General features: G+C 45.6%; 1 protein-coding gene across 2 annotated transcripts in view; it reads left to right on the plus strand.

The window, feature by feature from the left end:
* Positions 1 to 24,118, plus strand: part of SEZ6 (seizure related 6 homolog) — a 759,189-nt gene that overhangs the window by 580,859 nt on the left and 154,212 nt on the right. For both annotated transcript variants that reach the window (XM_068270134.1, XM_068270135.1), the window contains exon 4: positions 1,885 to 2,077. In XM_068270134.1, coding sequence (XP_068126235.1) covers positions 1,885 to 2,077 — 193 coding nt within the window. The remainder of the gene's footprint in view (positions 1 to 1,884; positions 2,078 to 24,118) is intronic.

The following is a 24,118-nucleotide window of genomic DNA, read 5'->3' on the forward strand; positions in this document are numbered from 1 at the left end:
ACCCTCAATATTAACTAGCTAGAGCTGCCCCTAAGTATTAGGTAGCTAGAGGAACCTCAGTATTAAATAGCTAAAGGTGCCCCTAACTAAAGGGAGATCTTGTCAGTATAATGCCGAGAGCTGGGTGAGTAACCCCTCATTTACACTCCCATCAGGACTCTGAATAGGGAAGGAGGGAGGGAGGCGCACAGTGAGGGGATTGAGCCGTCTTTCCATCATGAGGCGCCTGTAGGCACGTGCCTACAGAGCCTTATGGTAAATCCGGCCCTGTGCCCAACCTTAGGTTTCATATAACTAATAAGTGCAAAATAGGACTTTTTTAAACAACTATTTTGCAGGGAGTGGTTAAAGTAAATGCAAAATGCTCACATTGGGAAATGGCCCTGAGGGTAGGTCGCACTTGAGGCAAGTAAATGGCAGTGTTTTTTTCCGGCGGCCGAAAAAGCATTCTTGCCTGGCAGCCACCTGAGAACAGCTGACTGTTGGTAAAGGAGAAATGCACGCATTGTGCGATAAAAAGCAACAGTGTCTGCTTTTTCCCCCGCTGCAGAAAACCGCACATTGCTCCCAGTGCACTTTGTGCATTGGGAAGCATTATGTAAAGAAACGCGGAAGAGCCGCCGCCATGAGTCGGCAGGAGGCGGCTCTTTCCGCACATGGCTTGGCGGAGCACGGAGAGGCAGCCAGCGGCTGTCTTCATACGGGGCATGGAGGAGCGCGGAGAAACCGCCGCGTTGGACGCGGCGGTTAGCGCATGGCCCCATTGCTGAGGCACCGCAGAGCGGTGCTGGTGTGGCTGGGACATGTAGTCCCTCTAGGCTTAGAGTGACGCGCGCGCGCGCACTGAGGCAGGGATTATATGACAGCCAGAAGTGAGTCAGCTGACCAGGCTGGTCAGCTGACACTGGCTCCACATCTCATTGGTCCAGCACTTAGGGAGGTGCTGGAGAGATGCCTGTGTATATATACTGCTGGCTGTTCAGTTGCTGGTTGTCTGGCGTTGCGAACACAACGTGGTAGCACTCAGACCTTAGGCAGATCCCAAAGTGTGCCGGGACCAGCTGGAGCTGTAATCCTACACTTAGCTAGATTCTGTTGATAGTTTAAAGTACTAGTTTGATTGTGATTATCTGTTATGACCTGTTTGCCTGTCTGACCATTCTTCTGAATTCTGATCTTGTACCTTGCTATATCTGATACTCTGTTGCCGAACCCCGGCTCGTCTTTAGATTCCGCACCTGCCTCCTGATTCTGTACCTCGATATATCTGATACCCTGTTGCCGACCCTGCCTGTACTTTAGACTCCGCTTCTGCCTTCTGAATCTGTACCTTGTCTGTCCGTGTGTTTACAACCTGGCTTGTCCGACCTCAAGAACCGACCTTACTGTTGGAGGCGGTTCCCAGTCCTGATAGTGACACTTCCTCTTGAGTGTCACTTTCGTTCTGTCGTTCCTTCTCTCTGCCTTACTCCTCCCTCCGGGAGAGTCCTGAAGGAATTGTGCAGTACTCCTTACTGCTTTGAGGCCCAGTCCTCTCATTATTACTGTTTGCACCAAACACTCTACTCAGGTGTCCAGAGGTTAGTTTGTATATCGGATTATCGGTGATACTGCAGATCATCTATAATCTGGTATATATCTGTATTCCCAGTGATACTGCAGATCACCGGTAATCAGATCCTCTCTGTGCTACACCGATCGTTACACATTATGTGTGTTTTCTTGGGTGTTTTCGCGTAGCAGACAAAGTCCATGATTTTTTGTCAAGTGTGACCCTAGCCTAAAGCCTTATTGGGTTTTACTGTTGTAGTAGATTTCACCATTGTATGTAAAGGATATAAATTCAAAGAATTCTTATATTTATTTTGCTACTTCTCTCCACAGGTGCAGAACATAAGCCTTTCTGAAGGAGAGACGGTGACTGTGGAGAGCCTTGAAGGGGTGGAGCCTGTGATCCTTGCCAATGAATCCTTCATGATGAGAGGTCAGGTGATTCGAAGTCCAACCAATCAAGTCATGGTGCATTTCCAGAGTCAGCAGACAAGCAGCCCAGGCAGATTCCGCTTTTATTACCACAGTAAGGGATTCCCTACTTTCTTCATTTACACCAATTTGTCTAAAGATGAATTTAATGTAAAAAATCATCACTGTTTTATTTTATCTTTTTGGAAGCCAGAAATGTTCAGCTTTACACACAGCACATTCTCAGCCCCTTGATATCATTCATGGGCATACTGTTGAATTTAGTGGTTAATAGCACAGCCCCCACACATGCTAGAACAGGGGTGGGCAATTGGGCCGCATTCCTTTAGAATGGGGCCTGCTTCTAATGTGTCTTTCTCCCTTCCTTCCTCCCTCAGGTAAATGAGCGCATGGGCAATGATTAGGTGTAACTCACCCAATTACTTGTTCCAGCGGCGACGGCAGCATCATGTGACACACATGTACATAATGACGCCATGTCACATGATGCCATCATTGCCTTGGAGTTCCTTGTGTCATTGTATGATGCACGCAACTATGAATGGACAGAGGGCGGGAGATGATGGAAGGGGAGGAATCTGGCACTCTAGTGACAGATTGGCTTCATAGCAGCCACAGGCCGAATCCGATGTCCAATGCCTGAGTGACAGTCCATTGTGCACTGCACATAGTACTCCTCCTTCCTCTATAGTGGCAGATGTGTCCAAGCTAGTAATGCACATGTACAGCCTCAGCCATGAACTGTCGCCAAAGGGATCCACTCCCCATCTCTTTGTGTACAAGGCTTAGCTGGCCACTAACGGTCCAATTTCTGGCGAAAAATTGTTCGAGCGATCAGAAATTCTGATCGGATTGGTTGTAAATAATCTCCATTGGTGGACACAATCGATTATGAACGAGTGAAAAAAATGTCGCCCGCATGAATTTTCGTCGAATGAAAATTTGGATTTTCTTGGTGGTCGTGATAGATAGGAAGTAAAGATTGGTTAGTTGATGGTGTAGTGAACGATTTTTCATCCGATCAGAATTTCTGATCGCTCGAACGATTTTTCGCTAGAAATTGGACCGTTAGTGGCCATAGTCCTTTTCCCTCAGATTGTAAGACAACTGGATACAATGTTTGTGTGAAGAAACGTGGAAGAGCCGCCGCTATAAGTCAGCGGGAGGCGGCTCTTTCGCGCATGGCATGGCGGAACGCGGAAAAACCGCCGCGTCTGACGCGGCGGTTAGCGCGCATGGGCCTGTTGCGAACAGTCTGATCCTGCACGGGGAGGCCGCCGCCGGTGCTGATGGTGGTGCGACCAACCCCGCGCACAGGTCAGCGAGCACATTGCAAGACAGTACTGGTGTGGCTGGGACTGATAGTCCATCAAGGTTCAGAATGACGCGCGTGCGCGCAGAGAGGCAGAACTTATATGGCAGTCAGAAAAGGGTCAGCTGACCAAGCCGGTCAGCTGACAACCCTGCTTCGTTTCATTGGTCCAGCACTTAAGGAGGGGCTGGAGAGTGTTTTAGTATATATACTGCTGGCTGTTCAGTTGCTGGTTGTCTGGCGTTGCGATCACTATGTGGTAGCACTCAGACCTGAGTCAGATCCTAAAGTGTGCCGGGACCAGCTGGAGCTGTTATCCTACACTTAGCTAGATTCTGTTGATAGTCTAAAGTACTAGTTTGATTGTGATTATCTGTTATGACCTTTTGCTTGCCTGACTATTCTTCTGAACTCTGATCTTGTACCTTGCTATTCTGATACTCTGTTGCCGAACCCCGGCTCGCCCTAAGACTCCGCTTCTGCCTCCTGATTCTGTACCTCGATATTTCTGATACCCTGTTGCCGAACCCTGCTTGTTTATTAGACCCCGCATCTGCCTTCTGAATCTGTACTGTATCTGTCTGTGTGGTTACGACCTGGTTTGTCCGACCTCGAGAACCGACCTTGCTGTTAGAGGTGGTTCCCAGTCCTGGTAGTGACACTCCCTCCTGAGTGTCACTCTCGGTTTGTCCTCCCTACTCTCAGCCTGACTCCTCCCCCTGGGAGAGTTCAGGTCTTTGGAAGGAATTTGTGCAGTACTCTTTACTGCTCTGAGGCCTTGTCCTCTAAGTATTACAGTTGCACCAAACACTCCTACTCTACTCAGGTGTCCAGAGGTTAGCTTATATATCTGATTATCGGTGATACTGCAGATCATCAATAATCTGGTATATATCTGTATTCCCAGTGATACTACAGATCACCGGTAATCAGATCCTCTCTGTGTTACACCGATCGTTACAGTTTGTCATAGATATAACAAACTGGACTCATAGAAAAAAAAATAGTAAAAATATGTATTATATTCCTGCACATACACTCACTAGACAGGCACTGATGAGGAGGCAGTTATTGTTCCTTACTGTTTCTGTAAGAAAAAGGAGAATTAAAAAATGAGAAGCTGCAAGTGAGGTCACAGGGAATATTTATTATTACATCTGAAGGCTGACCAGCTGTTTATTTCTGTTTATGTCTGCTTGTGTGAATTCTGAGACGGGGAACATTGATGGCCGTCTGCTAGGATTCTCAGTCCCACTCACGCACATACGCAATGTGGGCTTAAAGAATGGCGCATCGCATAACACCCAAGAAAAATATTTGCAAACAAACATAAACATAGCCTTCATTTCTACCATCTGCTTGGAGTAATTGTAAACAAAATATAAGTATATGGCATACGGAAAATCACACAGAAATGTTTTCTGGGAGATTTACAGGGTCTTCTTCATTTATACTACAACTGAGTTTAGATGTGCATAAAATTCAGATCCTGCAAAACAAGCAAGAATTTACCATCAACATTAATGCAAACTGCAATAATTATGCCTCATACATATAATTTTTGCCCTTCTGGCACCTGCTTTTAGTAAAGGTGTGTACAGGTCATGGACACTTTTTTTTCAATATATTAATATATTATATTCACAATATATACAGAAAATGGATAACAAAAAAATGACTAACTTAAAGGGCAGATTCCTCTCCACTGGGTGCAAACCTACTGTTTGTCCCAAAACAAAAAGACTCTTTGGACTGTGTTTTTATCTCACCTCAGCACCTGCCTCAGGAAGAATGCCAAATCCCAGAGTGGTTATATATTAAAATGGCCATGAAAAGGAATGAAATGTGGGACACACACTCACCTAAAGGATTATTAGGATCACCATACTAACCCTCTTTTGCCTTCAGAACTACCATTTATTCTATGTGACATTGATTCAACAAGGTGCTGTAAGCATTCCTTAGAAATGTTGGCCCATATTGATAGGATAGCATCTTGCAGTTGATGGAGATTTGTGGGATGCACATCCAGGGTACGAAGCTCCCGTTCCATCACATCCCAAAGATGCTCTATTGGGTTGAGATCTGGTGACTGTGGGGGCCATTTTAGTACAGTGAACTCATTGTCATGTTCAACAAACCAATTTAAAATGATTCAAGCTTTGTGACATGGTGCGTTATCCTGCTGAAAGTAGCCATCAGAGGATGGGTACATGGTGGTCATGAAGGGATGGAGATGGTCAGAAACAATGCTCAGGTAGCCCGTGGCATTTAAACGATGCCCAATTGGCACTAAGGGGCCTAAAGTATGCCAAGAAAACATCCCCCACACCATTACACCACCACCATCAGCCTGCACAGTGGTAACAGGGCATGATGGATCCATGTTCTCATTCTGTTTACGCCAAATTCTGACTATCGAGACTCATCAGACCAGGCAACATTTTTCCAGTCTTCAACTGTCCAATTTTGGTAAACTCGTGCAAATTGTAGCCTCTTCTTCCTATTTGTAGTGGAGATGAGTGGTACCCGGTGGGATCTTCTGCTGTTGTCGTCCATCCACCTCAAGGTTGTGCGTGTTGTTGCTTCACAAATGCTTTGCTTCCTACCTCGGTTGTAACGAGTGGTTATTTCAGTCAACGTAGCTCTTCTATCAGCTTGAATCAGTCGGCCCATTCTCTTTTGACCTCTAGCATCAACAAGGCATTTTCGCCCACAGGACTGCCGCATACTGGATGTTTTTCCCTTTTCACACCATTCTTTGTAAACCCTAGAAATGGTTGTGTGTGAAAATCCCAGTAACTGAGCAGATTGTGAAATACTCAGACCAGCCCATCTGGCACCAACAACCATGCCATGCTCAAAATTGCTTAAATCTCCTTTTTTTCCCATTCTGACATTCAGTTTGGAGTTCAGGAGATTGCCTTGACCAGGACCACATCCCTAAATGCATTTAAAGCGACTCCGTAACAAAAATTGCATCCTGTTTTTTATCATCCTACAAGTTCCAAAAGCTATTCTAATGTGTTCTGGCTTACTGCAGCATGTTCTACTATCACCATCTCTGTAATAAATCAACTTATCTCTCTCTTGTCAGACTTGTCAGCCTGTGTATGAAAGGCTGCCAAGTTCTTCAGTGTTGTGGTTCTGTGATCCATCTCCCCCCTCCAGGACCCTCTCTGCACACTGCCTGTGTATTATTTAGATTAGGACAGCTTCTCTCTTCTCTCTTATCTTTTACAAGCTGGATAAATCCTCCTCTGAGCTGGCTGGGCTTTCACATACTGAGGAATTACATACAGGCAGAGCTGTCTGCACTCTGCAGGAAGAAACAGCCTGACACTTCAGTGGAAGATAGCTGCAGGGGGGAAGAAACACACAAATGATCTCTTGAGATTCAAAAGGAAGGGTGTATACAGCCTGCTTGTGTATGAATGTATTTTCTATGTGTGGACATACTGTACATCAACCTACTTCCTGTTTTGGTGGCCATTTTGTTTGTTTATAAACAAACTTTTTAAAACTGTTTTTAACCACTTTTAATGCGGCGAGGAGCGGTGATATTGTGACAGAGGGTAATAGGAGATGTCCCCTAACGCACTGGTATGTTTACTTTTGTGCGATTTTAACAATACAGATTCTCTTTAAGCAACTGCCATGTGATTGGTTGATTAGATAACTGCATTAACAAGAAATTGAACATGTGTTCCTAATAATCCTTTAGGCAGGGGCATAGCAATAAGGGCTGCAGAGGTTGGGACCGCATCGAGGTCCTTGGGCCAGTGGGGTCCCTGAGGGGCCCTCCCTCCGCTTCAGTATTAGCTCTATATTGGTCCTGTGCTCATAATAATAACTTCTATAGATACTTTGAATAGTGGTAATCATTAACAAACTGTTTCCCATCCCCTTCTTACACCTCTGACACTGTAGTTGCCATTGGCAGCTTTTGGTGTGCCATATCAATTTTTATGTATAGAGTGCTTGGGGGGCCCCATTGTAAAATCTGCATCGGGGCCCACAGCTCCTTAGCTACGCCACTGCCTTTAGGTGAGTGTATATAGATCCTATCAATCACTTTCCCGGTCACGCTTTCTCTGCAACTGTCAATATATTTAATTGCATGGTTATTTGAAGAGAGAAATGAACATATTTGCAATGTTTTACAATCTAGCAATGTATGGGCAGATCGACCATGAGACAGATTCTCTCTGATCAGATTCAATTAGAGAGAGATCTGTTGCCTGCCCATAAACAGCATGAAATCTATGCAAAATTGGTCTAAAGACACCTCTTCTGTCACCTTCAACCCTGTGCCCACTGTTACCGTGACCACGAAGAGCTTGTGACATTGTGCTTGGTGCTAGTGTTGGGCGAACAGTGTTCGCCACTGTTCGGGTTCTGCAGAACATCACCCTGTTCGGGTGATGTTCGAGTTCGGCCGAACACCTGATGGTGCTCAGCCAAACCGTTCGGCCACATGGCCGAACTAAGAGCGCATGGCCGAACGTTCCCCGACGTTCGGCTAGCGCTGTGATTGGCCGAACGGGTCACGTGGTTCGGACCCCGAACGCGCTCTGATTGGCCGAACGGGTCACGTGGTTCGGCCCGAACGCGCTCTGATTGGCCGAACGGTCACGTGGTTCGGGTAAATAAATACCCGAACCACGTCATATCTCCGCCATTTGTCTGTGGGTTTAGCTTTGGGTAGGCAGGCAGGGTAGTTCGCGCTCCAGCCACGCTAGCCAGGGTCCCCCCAGTCATTGTGTGTCGCTGCTGGGAACAGTAGTACACCGCTCGCTCAGCCACACTATATAGCATTGTGTGTACTGCCACTGTGTACCTCGCTCAGCCACGCTATATATAGCATTGTTTACTGCCACTGTGTGTACACGGCTCAGCCAGACTATATAGCATTGTGTGTACTGCCACTCTGTGTACACCGCTCAGCCAGACTATATAGCATTGTTTACTGCCACTCTGTGTACACCGCTCAGCCAGACTATATAGCATTGTGTGTACTGCCACTCTGTGTACACCGCTCAGCCAGACTATATAGCATTGTGTGTACTGCCACTGTGTGTACACCGCTCAGCCAGACTATATAGTATTGTGTGTACTGCCACTGTGTGTACACCGCTCAGCCAGACTATACAGCATTGTTTACTTCCACTGTGTGTACACTGCTCAGCCAGACTATATAGCATTGTTTACTGCCACTCTGTGTACACCGCTCAGCCAGACTATATAGCATTGTGTGTACTGCCACTCTGTGTACACCGCTCAGCCAGACTATATAGCATTGTGTGTACTGCCACTCTGTGTACACCGCTCAGCCAGACTATATAGCATTGTGTGTACTGCCACTCTGTGTACACCGCTCAGCCAGACTATATAGCATTGTTTACTGCCACTCTGTATACACCGCTCAGCCAGACTATATAGCATTGTGTACACCGCTCAGCCAGACTATATAGCATTGTTTACTGCCACTCTGTGTACACCGCTCAGCCAGACTATATAGCATTGTGTGTACTTCCACTCTGTGTACACCGCTCAGCCAGACTATATAGCATTGTGTGTACTGCCACTGTGTGTACACCGCTCAGCCAGACTATATAGCATTGTGTGTACTGCCACTGTGTGTACACCGCTCAGCCAGACTATATAGCATTGTGTGTACTGCCACTCTGTGTACACCGCTCAGCCAGACTATATAGCATTGTTTACTGCCACTCTGTATACACTGCTCAGCCAGACTATATAGCATTGTGTACACCGCTCAGCCAGACTATATAGCATTGTTTACTGCCACTCTGTGTACACCGCTCAGCCAGACTATATAGCATTGTGTGTACTGCCACTCTGTGTACACCGCTCAGCCAGACTATATAGCATTGTGTGTACTGCCACTCTGTGTACACCGCTCAGCCAGACTATATAGCATTGTGTGTACTGCCACTCTGTGTACACCGCTCAGCCAGACTATATAGCATTGTTTACTGCCACTCTGTATACACCGCTCAGCCAGACTATATAGCATTGTGTACACCGCTCAGCCAGACTATATAGCATTGTTTACTGCCACTCTGTGTACACCGCTCAGCCAGACTATATAGCATTGTGTGTACTTCCACTCTGTGTACACCGCTCAGCCAGACTATATAGCATTGTGTGTACTGCCACTGTGTGTACACTGCTCAGCCAGACTATATAGCATTGTGTGTACTGCCACTGTGTGTACACCGCTCAGCCAGACTATAAAGCATTGTGTGTACTGCCACTCTGTGTACACCGCTCAGCCAGACTATATAGCATTGTTTACTGCCACTCTGTATACACTGCTCAGCCAGACTATATAGCATTGTGTACACCGCTCAGCCAGACTATATAGCATTGTTTACTGCCACTCTGTGTACACCGCTCAGCCAGACTATATAGCATTGTGTGTACTGCCACTCTGTGTACACCGCTCAGCCAGACTATATAGCATTGTGTGTACTGCCACTGTGTGTACACCGCTCAGCCAGACTATATAGCATTGTGTGTACTGCCACTCTGTGTACACGGCTCAGCCAGACTATATAGCATTGTTTACTGCCACTGTGTGTACACGGCTCAGCCACACTATATAGCATTGTGTTTACTGCCACTCTGTGTCTGCTGGGAACAGTAGTACACCGCTCACCCGCCACTGTATAGCATTGTGCTCTGTGTCGCTGCTGGCAATAGTGGTACACCGCTCACCCACCACTGTATAGCATTTCTGTACTGCCACTGTACTGCTGCCAGTCAGCGTGTACTTTAAGGATAAGTGAAATGAGGAAGAAATCCGGTGAAAGAGGGAGGGGCAAGGGAAGAGGTGTTTCCCCTGACGGTTCACGTACAGGCCACAGGGGAGCACCCAAGAAAACCCACTCAATACAGCCCATGTTGTCCAGGACAACAACCCTCACAGATCCAAAAGAACAGGACCAGATAATTACTTGGATGACCTCTCAAGCGTCCAGCAGTGGGTTAAGCAGCACCAGCACATCACGCACGAGGTCCGAGTCCTCAGCCAGTTACAAGGAGCCAGTGGGCACAAAGCTGACACAACCGGCAGCGACACCACGCACACAACTGCCAGATAACCAGTCCGATGAATTACCTCAGGACACAATGGGGTATTCGCAGGAGCTATTCCCAGCCCAACAAACTTCCACCTTTCAAAGGTCAATGGAGGAACAGCCAGAAATGTTGTGCCCGGATTCACAACCATTAACTGTGGGAAATGCACCGCGCACTGAAATACAACAAGGCGAGTCCGAGGACTTTGAAACCCAAATCCCAGAGCAAGTTGGGCAGGAGGGGTTGCAATTGCAGGAGGTCGGCCGAGAAGATCTGGAAGACGACGTTGGAGTGAGCTGCGCAGAGGTTGTTCTAGGGAGCTCTACTCCACGGCGGCGGCCCCCCACAATGACATATGACGAGTTTGAGGAGATGGAAGAGGAGGGTATGGACAATGTGGACATAGACCCAGATTTTGTTTGTGAACGAGAACATCGCCGTCGTAGCAGCAGCACAGATGAGTCTGTTGAAGAACCCACTGCTGCACGAGTTCGCCTTGTGCCACAAGGCAGGCGGCGCGCAATTTCAGGCACCACAAGCAGGGAAGTTCAAGTGAGAGGCAAAAGAGGCGCAAACAGAAATCGCCAGCAAGGCAGGTGCTCCAAAGTCTGGGCTTTCTTTGAAGACTGCACTGAGGATGTTACCATGGCGATTTGCAAGGTGTGCAAGACCCGCCTGAGCAGGGGGAAAAGTATTAACAACCTCTCCACCACCAGCATGAGCCGCCACATGCTATCCAAACATCCCACTCTGTGGGCAAACTCGACAGGACAGGGTACCAGCAACACTGCCTCCCTTGGGTTCACCAGACTCACTACCAGACCCGCCTCAGCAGCAGCAGTAGCCCAGCCATTGCGTGGTTCACAACATTCACAAACATCAGACGACGCTGACACTGTCACTTTCCGGAGTAGTGCTCTTGAGGTCTCCCAGTCTTCATCAAACACAACAACCAACAGCCCTTCAGTGTGCAGCCCTACAGTTCAGTTGTCTGTCTCGGAGATGTTTGAGCGCAAGAGGAAATTCCTAGCAAATGACCCCCGGGCCGTGGCAGTAACAGCCAGCATAGCCAAGCTTCTGGCCTGCGAAATGCTGCCATATCGAGTGGTGGAGACAAACAGCTTCAAGGGCATGATGTCAGTGGCCATCCCACGTTACGTGGTTCCCAGCCGCTACCACTTTGCGCGCTCTGCAGTGCCTGAGTTGCATGAGCACGTGGTCAGCAAAATAACCCGAAGCTTGAAGAATGCCGTTGCCTGCAAGGTTCACCTCACCACTGACACCTGGACGAGTGCGTTCGGCCAGGGTCGATACATCTCCCTTACCGCGCACTGGGTGAACCTTGTGGAGCCTGGCAGCGATTCCTCACCTGCTACGGCGCGGGTGTTGCCCACGCCGCAAACAGCTGTACCGCCGTCCCTCCCACTGGATAACAACAGCAGCACCTACCTCTCTGACTCCTTCTCCTCCAACGCATCTCAAAGCTGTACCTCATCCGGAAACGCAAACCCAGCACCAGCAGCAGTAGGATCGTGGAAGCAGTGCAGCACAGCTGTTGGCATGCGTCAGCAAGCGTTGCTGAAGCTGATCTGCCTTGGGGATAAGCAGCACACAGGGGAGGAAATTTGGAGGTGAATAAAGGAACAGACGGATTTGTGGCTGGCACCGCTGGACCTGAAACCGGGCATGGTTGTGTGTGATAATGGGAGTAATCTCATTCCCGCTTTAAGGTTGGCTAAGCTGACACACATCCCTTGCCTGGCGCACGTGATGAACCTAGTAGTTCAGCGGTTCCTGAAGACATACCCAGGCGTGGCCGATCTTCTGTTGAAGGTGCGACGAGTGGCCAAACATTGTAGAAATTCAAGTACTGCTTCGGGGGCACTCGCCAAGATGCAGGAGCGCTTCAATCTCCCCCACCATCGCTTGCTGTGTGATGTCCCTACGCGCTGGAATTCTACGCTGCACATGCTAGCCCGCTTTTGCGAGCAGAAGAGTGCAGTGGTCCAGTACATGACGGCGCAGTACCGAGGCGCATCCGGCCAGCTGCCAAGCTTCTGTGGATCCGATTGGGCCAACATGTTGGACCTCTGCCAAGTCCTCCAAAATTTTGAGCAATCCACGTTGCTTATGAGCAGTGACAACTCTTCAGTCAGCATTACCATACCACTGCTGTGTTTACTGAAGAGGTCAATGTTGAAAATCAAGGAAACAGCTGTCATGATGCAACTGGGGGAATCTGAAGGAGAAAACGATCAGCGTGATGGTACCAACATCAGGCCATCCGCCTCAGGAAACGCTGGCCCCAGCAGCTATGACGAAGAAGAGGAGGAGGAACAGCTGGAGTTGGAGCAGGAATTTCCTGCCACCACTGACGAGGGCCAGAGCGGTGCACGTTGGACTTCCACAATTCAGCGCGAATGGTCAGCAGAAGCAGACCAGGAAGAAGGTGACGACTATGATGCATCACAACAACTATCACAACGCTCACAAGAGGATGATGAGGATTCTGGTAGGACTCTGGCACACATGGCTCAATTCATGCTAGACTGCATTGAACGCGACCCATGCATTGTGCGCATTCTGGACAACACCAATTACTGGGTTTATACCCTTCTGGATCCACGGTACAAACACAATGTTCCAAAACTGCTTGAAGAAAAAGTCAGACAGGTCAAAATGGAAGAATACCAGCAGGCCCTTGTGGAGACTTTAGAGAGGAGATTGACATCCTCCCCCTCCTCTAGCCAGTTGTACGCCGACAGACTGACTTCCGCAAACCCAGGACGACCAGGAGGGCAGCAAACAACACAAGCCGCAGCTAGTGCCCAAAAGGGAATGGTATCGGCAGTGTCCTTGGAGTGGGAAAATTTTCTGACACCCATGCAGCAGCAGCCCACAGAACAGCAAGCGTGCAGATCCACCTCCAACACCGATCGCCTGGAGAAGATGGTCAAGGACTACATGTCAGATGGCGTAGCTGTGTCTAACAATCCATCTGCACCCTTCAACTATTGGGTATCGAAGCTAGACACCTGGCACGAACTGGCAATGTACGCAATAGAGGTGCTGGCTTGCCCGGCAGCCAGCGTTATGTCGGAACACTGTTTCAGTGCTGCCGGAGGCATCGTCACAGATCGGCGTATCCGCCTCTCCACAGAAAATGCAGACCGTCTGACTCATATTAAAATGAATCAATCCTGGATTGGAAACGACTACGCAACACTCCAGGACCCCAACCAAGTAACATGACCAATGAACATCTGGGATGATTTAGCGTTTCCGGTCCCTGTTTGTTGAACCTCTCATCTGTATTACATTTATGACTGCATGGCGGCAAAAAGCATTGCTGCTATATCCGCACGCTTTTTGTCCTCATGCAAGGCCTGGGTTGTTGTGTCTCAAAAAGCATGGCCTTCTCCTCCTGCGCCTGCTCCTGTTCTATCACGTGTGCTGCTGCTGCTGGGTTAGCGTTGCCGGTCCCTGTTTATGGAACCTCTCATCTGTATTACACTTATGACTGCATGGCGGCAAAAAGCATTGCTATATCCGCACGCTTTTTGTCCTCATGCAAGGCCTGTGTTGTTGTGTCTCAAAAAGCTTGGCCTTCTCCTCCTGCGCCTGCTCCTGTTCCATCACGTCTGCTGCTGCTGGGTTAGCGTTGCCGCGTGGTCCCTGTTTATTGAACCTCTTCTCTTTATTACATTTATGACTGCATGGCGGTACAAAGCATGCTATCCGCACGCTTCTTGTCCTCATGCAAGGCCTGGGTTGTTGTGTCTCAAAAAGCGTGGCCTTCTCCTCCTGCGCCTCCTCCTGTTCCATCACGTGTGCTGCTGCTGCTTCTGGGTTAGCGTTACCGGTCCCTGTTTATTGAACCTCTTATCTTTATTACATTTATGACTGCATGGCGGTACAAAGCATGCTATCCGCACGCTTCTTGTCCTCATGCAAGGCCTGGGTTGTTGTGTCTCAAAAAGCGTGGCCTTCTCCTCCTGCGCCTCCTCCTGTTCCATCACGTGTGCTGCTGCTGCTGCTGGGTTAGCGTTACCGGTCCCTGTTTATGGAACCTCTTCTCTTTATTACATTTATGACTGCATGGCGGTAAAAAGCATGCTATCCGCACGCTTTTTGTCCTCATGCAAGGCCTGGGTTGTTGTGTCTCAAAGCGTAGCCTTCTCCTCCTGCGCCTACTCCTGTTCCATCACGTGTGCTGCTGCTGCTGCTGCTGGGTTAGCGTTACCGGTCCCTGTTTATGGAACCTCTTCTCTTTATTTCATTTATGACTGCATGGTGGTAAAAAGCATGCTATCCGCACGCTTCTTGTCCTCATGCAAGGCCTGGGTTGTTGTGTCTCAAAGCGTGGCCTTCTCCTCCTGCGCCTCCTCCTGTTCCATCACGTGTGCTGCTGCTGCTGCTGCTGGGTTAGCGTTACCGGTCCCTGTTTATGGAACCTCTTCTCTTTATTTCATTTATGACTGCATGGCGGTAAAAAGCATGCTATCCGCACGCTTCTTGTCCTCATGCAAGGCCTGGGTTGTTGTGTCTCAAAAAGCGTGGCCTTCTCCTCCTGCGCCTCCTCCTGTTCCATCACGTGTGCTGCTGCTGCTGCTGGGTTAGCGTTACCGGTCCCTGTTTATGGAACCTCTTCTCTTTATTACATTTATGACTGCATGGCGGTAAAAAGCATGTTACCTGTGCAAAGAAACATGACATTTTCAGCATTTAAAAGACAGTTTTTCCTTTGAAACTTTACAAATTACAATCAATTTTCTCAAAAACTATAAGCTCTTTTTCAAATATTTTTTTCCCTCTTGTACCCACTCCCAAGGTGCACATACCCTGCTAATTTGGGGTATGTAGCATGTAAGGAAGCTTTACAAAGCACGAAAGTTCGGGTCCCCATTGACTTCCATTATGTTCGGAGTTCGGCGCGAACACCCGAACATCGCGGCGATGTTCGGCGAACGTTCTCGAACCCGAACATCTAGGTGTTCGCCCAACACTACTTGGTGCCTCATGGGGGTGGGGGTGGAGGACTTTGGGAGTCACGTCAGTGGAACGGGCGAGAATTTACACTGCACATGGGCACCAGGGTGGACATTTTACACTTGTGGGGGCAGCGCCCAAGGGTCCATTTCGTACATCAGTTGACAATATATACTGAACACACCTTACTGCTGTGCACGCGACCCACCACATCGGACCCAGATTTTCTAGCATGTTCAACCAATACATTCAACTGGTTTTGGATGCATGTTGTGGCACTGATTTTTGCCGATTCAATTAAATGATTGATTATTGATGGTCGATCGGGTCACAAAATCATCAGATGTATTGGGCACCTTTACGTCAGCCCCCTTGCCCCCCTTCCCCAGCTAACACTTTTTGGTCAATACCCAAAGCCAAACTTTTTTGACTGATCACTGTCATATTTCCCCACAGTGTTGTGTTTGCTGCTATTCCCTTTTCCCTTCATAGGTGTCGGCATGGCCAATCATGTTCATGTGCTGATCTTACATAATGGTTGTCAGATTATTCTTTGCCCATCCCCCAACCATCTAAACACTGCAAAGCGCTTAGCGGAATATGAGCACCCACTCCAAATCGCTCAATGCTTTTTGATTGAACATTTCAGCCCTTCACAATGACTATATTTATAGAGGGAGCTACAACATTTTTTCTTTCGGGTTTTCTTTTTTTGTGTATTCTTGGGCCTGCATTATAAGCAAACAAATTGATACATAACAATTCACACAGCCTACATGGATTCGTTTCACATAAAGACTGACCCACAATCCTCAGCATTCTGTCTGTGACATTACAGAACATTTCTGCTCAAATAGCTTTTATGTTCTCGATAAATTATAGTAATCATATTCTGAATTACACACAAGAACATATTTAACAGACTTCCTTTACTATTTCGCAGGTTTCTGTTTTGTTCAGGGATGATTTTTTTATTTATTTTTTTTTGCTCAGCTGAGAGGAATGTATGGCTTGTAGGAATATACATCAATTATACTTTCAGTAATGTGGTGCCTTATGGATGTTTGACACACTAAAACTTATAAAAGGTTATTATAACAGTGGCTGCCTAGAGATTGTTTGGCAATGGAGTTACATTTTAATGGACTGGCTTAAGAATGCTTCATGGATAAAATCGCAGAATCTCCAAGGCTTTTGGGCGGCCACGGTTAATGCACAATTTGGGCGTCCCATAGGCTCTAATGCAAATATCGTTAATACAGCGCCCACAGCGGAAATTTGGGTGCCCGATAAATCTTGTTTTCAACATTAGTAAATTAAAGTTTTTGAAATATACATTACAGTCTTTGTAATATCAGTTTGTTGGTATGTACAGATTTTACCTTATCAATTATTTTACTGCTTGTATGGAACGGGGGAGGGGGGGGCGGTTAGAGTAAAGCATTAGGAAGGGTGTTTGTGCATGGGGGGTGAGTTGTTGGTTAGGGTTAGGCACCACCAGGGGGGTGTTAGAATTAGGCACCACCGGGAGGGGGAGTCTTAGTGGTAGGCACCACAAGGGAGGATTAGCGTTAGGCATCAGTAGTGGACGGTTCTGTTTGAGAGTAGGGTTAAGTTAAGCTGTAGTAAAATATTTGTAACGATAGGTTTCAACACACACAGAGAATCTGATTATTGGTAATCTGCAGTATCACCAAGAATACAGATATATACCTGATTATTGATGATCTGCAGAATCACCAATAATACAAGTATGACTAACCTCTGGAACTTAGAGACACTGAAGCAAAAAAAAAAATGATATAATGAATTGGTTGTGTACTATGAATAATTACTAGAAGATTAGCAGCAAAGAAAATATTCTCATATTTTTATTTTCAAGTATATAGTGTTTTTTCTAACATTGCATCATTTACTAATATGTGCAGATTACACAACACTCAGAATTCAAAATGATTCTTTCAGAGCAGTCTGTGAACTAATGACCTCTCCTCTGCCAGAGAAAAAGAAAACAGTTGAGATAATAAAAGTCAGATAGCAGCCCTCTCCAAGACTTTCAAAGTCATAGAGCTTAATGGCTTTATTGCATAGAGATAACAACTGGAGTTTCTTAACTCTTCCTGTACTGGAAACAATTAGACTGATGTATCTGATCTTAATGTTTTAATTCTTAGCTGTACTACACATACAAATCATAATATCATAATTTTTTTTTCGCTTCAGTGTCTCTTTAAAACAGTAATAACAATAATGACAATGTCAAAACACCAGGTCGTGGAAATATCCACCACACAGCGATTCCTCAGAGGTGTGGTTACCTCTGAATGGGAACCCTGTATGTGAGATCCTCTAAAAGGCTGGAAGAGGAGTCTCAGCCTCTAGCAGTAACAATCTGCTAGGGCAAGCGTCTCAAAGAGGCAAGCCTCAGAAATAGCCCACCAGTGGGAGACGTTCCACTGGAGGGAGAAAGGTCAGACAAGCAGAGGTTCGGCAACAGAGAGACGGCAGCAGTACAGGAACGGAAGGCTGATTCAGAGTCGGTAAACAGGCAGGGTCGGCAACTTGAATCAGATAGGCAGAGGTACAAGATCAATTAGAGTAGAGAGTAGTCAGGGATAGCCAGAGTCAAAACACAGGTGAATATACAATACAATCCTAAACTAAGGTGTGACGTCCTTGGTATCAACACCTAGGAACTGGACTAAGGTCTGAGCGTTAACACTGATGTATTCACGACAGCAGACGAGGAGCAACTGATCACTAGCTCCTTATATGCTGGGAGCGCATCTGCAGCGCCACCCAGCCGTCCAGCCAATCCAACAGCTAGTTGGAGTCAGCTGACCGGCAAGTCAGCTGACTCTCCGTCTAGCTGCATAAAGGTCCTGCAGCCGGGCGCGCGCACGCGTAATGCGTGCCCTGTTTGCGGCCGAAGGACCTGTGTGTAGCAGCGAGGCGGGGACCGCCGCCGGCTGACACATGGAGACGGCGTCCATGCCGCTCTCCGCCGCGGCAGTATCCCCGACGGCTGTTACAATATTGTTAAGATTTTCTACTGTTTTACAATCCTTATTAACAATTTTTGATTCAGCAATATTGTTACAATAATGTACACCGTCTTCACTTTAAAAATTAATCAGTAGAGATTGACAATATTTTTATTAACAATACAAATATTAACAATATTTTTTATTAACGAAAACCACGTGCCCATTTTTCCTGGCACCCCTTCATGCACGCCTTACTACCAGTGTACCCAAGGCACCAGAATCAACCAAAAATAGACAGACACTCCAGCAGGCCCCCAGCTGGCAGTAATAATCCTTGTCACTATTCATCTTTAAAAGCACAGGCGTTAGTCACACAACACTGCAATGGCACATTTATAGGATGCCTCAGATGGAAAAAAAAATAGTAAATGGTTACCTCAGCCGTGGGAAGCCTCAGGTGGGTCCAGTGGCTTCCTGGATGCTCCAACAACCCAGCAATCCTGCTCAGGATTCCTCCATACCTGTTTGACTCCGTGCAAGTCACATAGGTCTTTTCTGACATCACGTGGCCATGGTTGAACCCATCTGGACTGAGCATGCTCGAGTACGGTCTGCTCATGCCCAGTAAAATACAGTGCTAGTATGTAGAGGAAAAAAGCAGTGCATGAGCAACTTCATTCTGTTGGACCTGCATTACATCACTTGATCATGCCCAGGCTGGATGCGCTTGGTAATGGCCAAAAGATAAAGACATACACCCCAATTAAGCCCTTAGTCTCTGTTGCAGTAGTGGAATGTAGAGTCTAGTCTTGGACAACTTTCCGTACACTGCATACACTACTGACACAGACGGACACAATAAAATCCTACAAAAATAGACTACATCTGTGATCACTAGTGCTTTCTGCAGAAGTTGGACATGTCAAAAATATAAAAAATCCACACCCAGACCCCCTCCCAATCAGGTCTCTGTTGTACACCTATGGATAAAAAATAATAATTTTATATATATATATATATATATATATATATATATATATATATATATATATATATAAAATATAAAGTATATATATATATAAAGTATATATATACTGTATATATATATATATATATATATATATATATATATATATATATATATATATATATATATATATGTATATATATATATATATATATTGACAGACTAAGAGGATCCATTACAAACATACATAAGATCCTTTGTTGACATATACATTGACAATCATTCATAGGGTGAAGTAGAAACATGGCCACAATCTACATACTAAAAAGTCCAGATGTTGGCACAATGTTCCTACAGAATGGCACGCAGAGGGCGCTAGCATGCCTGCGCTTGAAATGTGCAGATCACTGGACTGAGGGCACAGAAGAAGGTGTGATTTGCATTATTTCCCTAATCCGGTTTCTACGATTTATGACTAAATTGTGCTATCCGTTTTTTAGAAACTTTGTTGAACAGGTTGTCCATTTGGACACGTGCTTCTATTCAGGAAACAGCTGTATCTAATTATCGGCTTTCACCTGATACTTAAATTTAAGAAGTGCTGAGGGAAATTACTTGGAGACATTCAGTAGAATGTGCCGCACCATTATTGTGTAACCCCTTCATGGCACAGACCATTGCTGCGCGCCGCGCCACACTAGGCTACATCTGCAGCTCTCTGAGGGCCTAAAACATCCCTTCTCCCAGCTGCAAATCCAGGCTGCAAACCTGAAAAGATTAAGGGGCAATTAAATAATTTAAAGCAATGTAATCCTGCTAAAGTTAATATCTGGCGTCTCAGGTTAAATGCGCACCCGCTGCACGCAGACACTAATGGAAATATAATTGGTGTGAGCAATTAGGTGATAATTTACCATAATTGCCTACAAAGTTGAGAACTTTTTTTCATTGAATCTCAGCACAGACACAGGTTCTGTGTGCGCCTGGTAATGCTGTATTGTATGTATGCGATATAGCCAATATTTCATATATGGTAGTTACTTGTAACCCTCTGCCCTGAAATAGTCCATTCGCAGCTGTTCCTTGTCAGAACACTCGTTAAATGGATGAAAACTGTGTCTGAAGCTGTACTTTCTCTCTATTGCCAGAAAGTTTATTTTCTGCGATAGAATTGACAGTGTTGGCACACTTACCAGCCTGCTTGTGCTGGCAACACACTTTGTTATTCTCTTTTCTGACCTCTTTGATGGTTTACTGCCTGATATCATCTTTGTTACAGAACCTTAAAACTCCAATCCAGTAGTGATTTTTATTCTAGATTTAGTCAGAAAAGGATTAAAGGAACACTATCAATACCCAAGTGTTCTAAAATGACAATGTACAAATAATGTCTAAGTAGCTGTGTAAACATTTTCCCACTTTTCATGTTAAATATCAGAGGCAAAAGCTTTCATTCATTGTGTGTAGGATTTCGCTCAATTGGAACAAATCTTTTGCAATAGGGGTGTCTGCTTCAATGCACAGCCAGACTACAGAGTATTTTTCTCTGAAAGCAAAAAAAGTATGAAGAACTGTGGTGTCAGGTGTCACACACAATTACAAATGTTTATAACAAGTTACATTTCCTCTTCTCTCAGCAGACATTTCAGTCAAAGATACAGGCAGCTGCTGAGAGCTTACTTACACACACAAGGTTAACAGATGCAGTGTGAGGGAATTCCCCCTCCCCTCATGGTTCACTGGGCCATCAGATTTGGCCAGACTTGCCGTCAGTTTAGAGTGAAAGGAATTTGGTCTCCTGGATCCTGATTACATGTCATATCATGTGATCAGATGACCTTGGAGTTAATTAAGCCATTAGCATTTTCAAACAAAATATTTTGTTTGAAAACTGCTGTGCACTCTAAACCTCTGCCGGCAAAAGTCCTTTGGCTGCATAGTGCAGGGAGCAGTTGTAGTTACCTTTTCTGTACGGTTTCTTCTCTTCCTCCACTCGCAGCTCTGAACTTCCAACAGGTCATCTGATCACATGATATGACATGTGATCAGGATCCAGGAGACCATGTCAGCCTTACAGCACCAGCCGGAGGGGGAAGAGGGGTGATGGAAGACATGGAAAAGACTTACATCTCCCCTCTTCCACCACCGGGTGATGCTGATATGGTCTCCTGGATCCTGATCACATGTCATATCATGTGATCAATGTGATCGGACCAGTTCTGCAGTTCTGAGACATTAGCTTACCTGTATCATTAATTTACCTTTATCCACTGTATCCTGAGGCCTCCCACATCCCCTTTAGCCACTGGTACCTTCTTTATCTACTGTATCGTGAGCCCCCCTCCCTCCCCCACATCCCCTCTAACCACTGCTACCTCCTTTACCCACTGTATTCTAAGTTCCCCAAATCACCTCTAGCCACTGAAAACCTCCTTTACCTACTGTTTCCTGAGGTCACTCACTTCCCCTCTAGACATTGGGGCCTTCCTTACCTACCGTATGCTCAGGTCCCACAAATCATCTCTACCCACTGGTACCTCCATTACCCACAATATCCCGAGGCCTCCCACATCATAGATTATAAGCATTATAGGGCAAGGTCCTCTACCCTCCTGTATTCTGTTTTTGTGATTGTTTTTGAGGCCTTGTATTATATTATTATTATTTAGTATTTATATAGCGCCGACATCTTCCGCAGCACTGTACAGAGTATATTGTCTTGTCACTTACTGTACCTCAGAGGAGCTCACAATCTAATCCCTACCAAGGTCATATGTCTATGTATGTGTTGTGTAGTGTATGTATCATAGTCTAGGGCCAATTTAGTGGGAAGCCAATTAACCTATATGTATGTCTTTGGGACGTGGGAGGAAACCGGAGTGCCCGGAGGAAACCCACACAGACACGGGGAGAACATACAAACTCTGTGCGGATAATATCCCCGCTTCGATATGAACCGGGGACCCAGCTCTGCAAGGCAATAGCGCTAACCACTATACCACCTCCTCTTACTAATTAATAATATGGTGTTCCATCATATATTGGCAGTTTATAAATGAAACAAAATAATAGTACTAAATAAGTTCACTCCATTCTCTTACAGTATTACTGTAATTCTTTTGCTGTCTCCCCCATATATGCATTGTATATACACATATATTTACAATTTGGATCAGACAGATGTGCCACATTATTAAAGAATAAAGGAAAAGTCAACAAATAAGGAATATTATTTTTTTTTATTATTATTATTTATAAAGGGCCCACATCTTCTTCAGTGCTGCATAATGTACAAAAATATACAATAAAAGGGAGAATAGATACATGAGCCAATCAAAATACTATACAATCAGGACAACTAGTGACAGGGCCGGCGCTACCATAGAGGCAAAGGGGGCAATTGCCCCAGAGCTTGTAGGGGCCCCCAGTGGCTACAAGAGGAAAAAAAATTCAAATCGACCTTATAGTTTTTGAGAAAACTGATTTTAAAGTTTCAAAGGAAAAAAAATACACATTTAAAAACCCGCCGACTTTAATGGTTAATAGCAAATCCACCTTAAATGCTAGAAACCCTAAATTTGCAGGATATGTTAAGGAGATCATTGGGAATAAGAGGAAAAAACTATTTTTCAAAAAAGACCTTATAGTTTTTGAGAAAATCGATTTTAAATTTTCGAAGGAAAAAAGTATACTTTTAAATGCGGTAAATGTCACTTTTAGTAGCAAACCTAACGGTAGTGTAATTTTACATGCATCAAAAGAAAGAGCAATACATTTCCTGACAGGGTTTCCAGGGGGCCCATATGCAGCCACATCGCTTTGGCCAGGGATCGCTATACAGCCGCAATATGGCTGTATGAAGATCCCTGGCATTTTTTCCTATTTTCCCAATTTTTCTTTGTTTAGAGTGCGGGAATTTTTAAAAAAAAATTATGTGGGGTCCCCCCTCCTGAAACTTTTTAACCCCTTGTCCCCCATGCAGGCTGGGGTAGCCAGAATGTGGAGCTCCGACCGATTGGGGCTTCACACCCTGACTACCTGACTATACCAGCTGCAAAAAAGGTCCCTTAATGCCGATTTTTGTTTCGGGGTATCTGTTGGGGGGCCCCCCAGGTTTATTTTGCCCTGGGGCCCCATTGTTGCTTAAACCGGCCCTGAGCAGTGATACAAGTACAGATACATGCGATTGTTGTGTAGTTTGGAAAACATCACCAATGCTGATGGATGTTCATTTGATAAAATGCACAGAAACAGGAAACACAAGGGAGAGAATATAACTGCCTAGTGGAATTAAAGCAGTTTAAAACCCTGACATAATATTCAATAAAAACATGTTTTCCTTCTTTGTGTATGTCGTACGGTTATCATATTTGCATTTGTGCATATGTATTATTATTCATTTAGAAATGATAGGTTCCCAAAAGTACAGTTTTTTGCTTTGTGAGCTGACTTTGCATTTTATTCATAACTGGTTTTATTCATTATGTATTGAAGGCAGACATGCTTTGACTCTCTGTCTGTGTTGAGCTGCTTCTCCACAGTCAGAGAATGTGTCATATTCCTCACTTGATACATTTAAGTAAACACAAGATAACATAATCTACAACTTTGGATGCGTCCACATTTCACTGCACTGAACTTTCAAGCTCTTTGTGTAACCCTTTGAATGCTGGTCTAGTGAAAAATAAAATGCTGGTTCCATATAATATGCTGTAAATAATGTTTTAAAGCAAAGATGAAATGCTGGGTTATATTCCACTTTAATATCAAGTG

The sequence above is a fragment of the Hyperolius riggenbachi genome, chromosome 2, assembly GCF_040937935.1.
Source record: "Hyperolius riggenbachi isolate aHypRig1 chromosome 2, aHypRig1.pri, whole genome shotgun sequence".
Lineage (NCBI taxonomy): Eukaryota > Metazoa > Chordata > Amphibia > Anura > Hyperoliidae > Hyperolius > Hyperolius riggenbachi.